General features: G+C 48.0%; 1 protein-coding gene across 1 annotated transcript; it reads right to left on the minus strand.

Annotated features, from left to right (window-relative positions):
* Positions 1 to 1,676: 1,676 nt before the first annotated feature.
* Positions 1,677 to 3,687, minus strand: LOC121921495 (protein BTG1-like). The gene is made up of 2 exons (XM_042449652.1): positions 3,325 to 3,687; positions 1,677 to 2,404 (listed from the first exon to the last, which is right to left on the minus strand). Exons 1-2 carry the CDS (start codon positions 3,440 to 3,442, stop codon positions 2,037 to 2,039), a joined length of 486 nt encoding a protein of 161 aa, XP_042305586.1. The 5' UTR covers positions 3,443 to 3,687; the 3' UTR covers positions 1,677 to 2,036.
* Positions 3,688 to 5,576: the final 1,889 nt, after the last annotated feature.

Below are 5,576 nucleotides of genomic sequence, written 5' to 3' on the forward strand. Positions count from 1 at the left end.
AGCCCCAGACTCTGAACTCTGACTGCCTTTTCTCTTATTCACCTCCCCCAAATTTCTGACATTTATGAATCAGTTTCTTTTATGAGAGCTGACTTGAATGCTTACCATGTTGCTTCCAGGTTAAGATAGCTGCTTACACCAATAAAAGGTAGTGTAATAATGCTTCATACTAGAAATATATCCTGAAATGTCAGTGGAAGATGTCCAGCTTTACCATCTATTCACAAGTCTCAATTTAGTATCAGTAAGGTTTGTAATTAAGGTAGCTATGCACAAAAGTGTTGTCAAGTCTAGATGCTCTTACACTTACTGCAGAATAGGGGCCAAAACAGCCAGCCAGATAAAGCTGGCTTTAGACATGCCACACTCTTGAGTCGCCCAGGAGCTGCACCGGCCAGCTTCTGGGAGACTTGGGGGCATGGCGTTCAGATGACACTCACTCCAGGCGGCGAAAAGCTGGCTCTAGAGGCGAAGCAGCAAGTTTTTTTTCACCCCAAACAGAAGTGGACTTTTTCTGCTCCTATTTGAGGCAGAAGCTGGCTGGATTGGGGCCATGCCATGTGGTTGCCGTGGCCCCAATCCGTCTCTCTCAGGGGCAGCGTCTGTTTCACCCCTAAGTTCAACTGAATTCACCAGGGATGAAACATCCACAGTAGTGATCTGTGTCAACTAACAGACTATGCATCTCTCATAAAGAAGCTATCAACAGCACCACTCAAAAGCAGACCGTATCGATAACCTATTTTTCAATTGTGTTAGGTACTAAACATGCTAAACTTACTCCCACCATCATTTCAGCCACTTTGAATTTGCCCAGGCTTGCCCCTTAACTGTGCCTTTTACAGGAAGGCTTGCCCAGTGTGTGAAGAATCCACAATGCCCTCTTTCACTAAATGCAGAATTCCAGTTGGTATTGTCATACCTTGGATATACATACCTCAGGCCCTAAAGCACTTAGAATATTTGGTTCAGTACCAAGCTTTTTTAAATAGAAAAAAGGAAACAGAATGAGTTTGTTGAATCTCTTGACTCAACTATTTTTTAAAATTCAACTAGCTCGTACCCTAATCCAAACCATGTTACATGAAAACCATTCCACTGAAATTAACAGAATATAATTACACCAAATGAGGTTGTCTGACATCAGGACGGTCCAAACCAACTGATTCTAGAAAAGCTTTAATAAAATCTTCTGAAGGCTGTGACAAATTGTTTAAGCAAGCATGTCTTTGTTTTAACCAGCATGTTTTTATCCAGTATTGATCAATGTAAAACCCTATATATATATATATATATATATATATATACTGAACAAGCGGAATGAACTGTGACCAATTTTTTAAAGTCTTACTTTCCAGACATTTGTTTCCACGCCTGACAGCTGTTTGTGAATAGAGAAACCTGGCCTGGATATTTAGATTGGACAAATCATATTTGTTCTGTGCAGCTGTGTTTATGACCCCGAAGCAGTCTGTGCTGCCAAGTCTCTGGAGAGGTTTAGAAATTCCAGTTGGTCAGCACGTGTAATTCCTACCCACCAGCCATGCCTCTCCATACTCACCCACAAGTTATTGCTCAATAAGTGAAGCAGCGGTGGTGTTGGGAATTGGTGTGAACTAAAAGCCATTATTCAAATAAAAATAGTTAAGTTAATTATACATACGTGTGTGTGCATATAGATATATACATATACTTTTATTACAAATCGCCAAGGATTCTTTTTCCAAAATATAAATCTGTAAAACAATCATCTCGACTGTACAATTTCATTTACAGTATACAATCCAGGAAAAGAAAAAGTACGCAGTTAAAGAACTTTTGTTTGTTTGTTTGTCTTCTTTTATACAATATAGCCCTTGGCCACAAAACAAAAAGGATTTGGCAGTACTACTACAACTTTAATGACTATGAGGGAGGTTGGGGGTGAAAATCGACATATCATTACATCATCTAACTTCATTATCAAAGCGGGATACATACATACATCATTGTACAGGGGCTGTTCCGTGGTGTTCTTCTTCTGGTTCTTCTTCTTCTTAGCTGGAGACGGTCATCATGTTGTAGTTCTTGGAAGGGCTGGCTCGCCCCATTCGCCATTCCTCTTTGCAGCTGGTGCTGGTGGTGCTGTTGCTCTCCAGGGCCTTGGCGCTCTTCCCTGCGGACTGGGGCCCTCCTTCGTAGAGGACACAGATGGAGCCGTCCTCCCCGATGCGGTAGGACACCTCAAAGGGGTCCACCCAGAGCGTCAGTTCGCTGGGCAGGAGCTGGAAGAGCCTCTCGTGGCTGAGTCCGATCATGCCCGCTGCCTTCCCTATCAAGGGGTCCATCTTGTGGTTGATCCGGATGCAGCGGTAGCCGGAGCCTTTGGAGGGCATCAGCGGGAACCAGTGGTGCTTGTAGTGGTCTGCCAGGGAAAAATGGAGCCCGGTTATAGACTGCCCAATCAGGCACAAGGATGGCCTGCCTTCCACCTGCCCTCCTCTTGGGGGTCGAATGACCCTTTCGCAGGGGTCGCCCAAGACCATTGGGAAATTACAGTTATGAAGTGGCAAGGAAAATAATGTTATGGTTGGGGAATGCGACATGAGGAGCTGTATTAAAGAGTCCTGGCATTAGGAGGGTTGAGAACCACTGGGGTAGAGAGACCTTGCGGCACCTTCGAGACTCGCTGCCGGAAAGAAGTTGGCAGCGTGAGCTTTCACAGACCTCAGTCCACTTCCTCAGATGCATTTGGAGGAAGTATTTGGAGAAGTTCCTCTGAGGAAGTAGGCTGATGTCTAGGAAAGCTCACGCTGCCAACCTCTTTCCTGCAGCGAGTCTCAAAGGAGCCACAGGATCTCTCTATATATTATTGTCATCACCTCTGCACCTGAGGAAGTAGGCTGAAGCCTAGGAAAGCTCCATGCTGCCAACTTTCTTTCTTTCAGCCAGTCTCAAAGGGGCCACAAGACCTCTGTACATATGATTATTATGCCCAAATGTATCTGAGGAAGTAGGCTGTGGTCTAGGAAAACTTGTGCTGCCAACTTCTTTCTTCCAGTGAGGCTGCAGCCACGCTGGAGGAATAACACGGTTTGGTACCGTTTTAACTTGTTGTCTGGCTCTTTGCTATGGAATTCTGGGAGTTGGAGTTTGTTATGGGGCCCAGAGCGGAGCTATGCTATGCTCCGTTCTGGGCCCACAACAAACTCCAACTCCCAGAATTCCATAGCAAAGAGCCAGGAAAGGCGTTAAAGCGGTGCCAAACTGTGTTATTCCTCCAGTGTGGCTGCAGCCTCGTAGCCTCCAGAGCCGCCATCCAGTCCTGGTTGCGCCTTTCCTCACCTCGGAGCGCCTCCTGGAGGGACTCGCCGAAGCAGCGGAGCTCCTCGTCGCCGATGCCGCCGGGGCTGCGGAGGAGGCGGGTGATGAAGCCCGCCGCCGTGGAGATCTCCGTCTTCATGGCTCCCTGGCTCTCTGTGCCGCGTCTCGGTCGCTTTACTACGAAACAAAACAGACTTCCTTGCTTCCTTGTTCGCCTCAGTCCCTCGGGAGCGGAGGGAGGGAGGGCGGGCGGGCGATGGGCGGCGAGGGAGAGGCGCTGAAGGGTCCCTCGGTCTTCCTCCTCCTCCTCCTCCTCCTTCCTCCGGGGCGCGAGGAGCCAGTCAACCGCGCGAGGCCTCTCTCCTTCCCTGCCTGCCTCGGCCGCCCCAGCCACAGGGGGCGTGGCCAGCGGCAGCCAATGACACCGCCCCCTCCGCCCCCTGCATCACAGAAACCGGGCGTTCCGTCTCGAGGACGCCCAGCCGCCCCTCCCCATTGGCCATTGGCCCAGGAGACAGGGGAAACGGCCGTTGAGGGGGAACTCGCCCCGCCCCGCGGTTGTAAGGAAGAGTTTCAGGGAAAGGGGCGGGGCCTGGGTTACTAACCAATGGAAAGCACGGAGGGGCGGGGTTTACTTGCTTTGTTTACCTGCGGCGGTTGGTGGTAGGTGGGCGCTGTTGGAGGGAGGGTGGAGCTTGGAAGAAGGAAAGGAACCAATGGAAGATCGGGGCGGGGTTTAGTCTGGCCAATCGGAGCGCGCGGGGTAACGCTGGGCGAGAGTGTTTACTCTGATGGTGAAATCATTGCGGCGCAGGCCGTTGTGGCGATAGGACGCGTGTAGGAGCCCGGTTTGGCCTGTTTTAACTCGTTGTCTCGAGGCTATGGGATTCTGGGAATTGGAGTTTGTTATGGGCTGGCCCTTCAACAGACTCCAACTCCTAGAATGCCATAGCCTTGAGCCGGAAAAAGAGCTAAAGCGAGGCCAAGCACTTACTTATTATATATGTAATTAATTGTCTACTTTGCCTTTCACATAGAAAGGGACTCAAGGCGGCAGCTCACAAGAGACTCTTATGTATCTTGTGAACATTTGGCAATAGGGATTTCCCCAATAAATGTAATTGGTTTGTGTCATAATGAACACACTTGAAACCTCTTTTATCATTTTATGCATAAACACAGGCCACGTATCAAACACAATCCTCACAGCCTTGGCTGTGTTCGCCAATAGTCTGGGATTCTGGGAGCTGAAGTCCAAAACCCCTTTAAAAGGACAGTCTGGGGTCCACTGCAGTCTAACTCATCTGAGGATGTAGACTGAAGTCTAGGAAAGCCCATGCTGCCAACTTCTTTCTCTCAGTGAGTCTCAAAGGTGCTACAAGATCTCTATCTACTGATTCTACAGACTACCACAGCTATATCTTCAAAGTGCAACCTCTAACCCAGTGATTCCCAAACTTTGGTCCTCCAGGTGTTTTGGACTTCACCTTCCAGAAGCCCCAGCTTGCTTGGCCAACAGCATGGAATTCTGGGAGCTGAAGTCCCAAGCATCTGCAGGACCAGTGTTTGGGAACCACTGCGTCTAACCAATAGTCAGGGATGATGGAAATTAAACAGTGGTACATGCTCTGGTAACCTCTTGGTTAGATTTCTGTAATGTGCTCTACATGGGGCAACCCTTGTACCAAACTCGGAAGCTACAACTGGTTCAGAACATGGCAGCAAGATTGGTCACTGGATCCTCCAGGACCAGTCATATAACACCTATTCTACAAGATCCTCATTGGCTGCCCATTCGCTTCCAAGCCCAATACAAGGTGTTGGTTTTGACCTATAAAGCCCTAAATGGCTTGGGCCCAGGGTACTTGGAGAACCACCTCTCCCCATACAGACTGCCCCGCACTCTCAGGTCAGGCGGGAAGAATCTGTTAAGAGTTCCTAAGTCGAGATATATTTCATCTTCTCAAAGGGCATTTTCCATCTCAGCCCCACAGATTTGGAACTTTCTGCCTGACGAGCTCTGCTCAGTCGCCTCTATAGACTTGTTTAGGAAAAAATTGAAGACCTATCTTTTCTGACAGGTTTTCTCCCATGTTCCTTATTTATACCATCCTTCCTTCCCTTGATGCACATTTGTTCGATCCAGCTATTGTTTGTACTGGGTTTTTTAATGGTTTTATGTTGTAATGTTTTAGGTTGTATTCTGAAGTTTTAATTGGTGTGGGAAGATTGTTGTATGTTACTGGGGATATATGTTGTTTATTTTATTGTAC

The sequence above is a fragment of the Sceloporus undulatus genome, chromosome 2 (genome assembly GCF_019175285.1).
Source record: "Sceloporus undulatus isolate JIND9_A2432 ecotype Alabama chromosome 2, SceUnd_v1.1, whole genome shotgun sequence".
NCBI classification, from domain to species: Eukaryota; Metazoa; Chordata; class Lepidosauria; order Squamata; family Phrynosomatidae; genus Sceloporus; species Sceloporus undulatus.

Bases quoted from the DNA above. Each gene is read 5' to 3' on its own strand.
- LOC121921495 (XM_042449652.1), bottom strand. From the start codon at position 3,442: ATGAAGACGGAGATCTCCACGGCGGCGGGCTTCATCACCCGCCTCCTC. The intron at 2,405-3,324 runs GTGAGGAAAGGC...TTTCCCTGGCAG, and splicing joins CCTCCAGGAGGCGCTCCGAG to ACCACTACAAGCACCACTGG.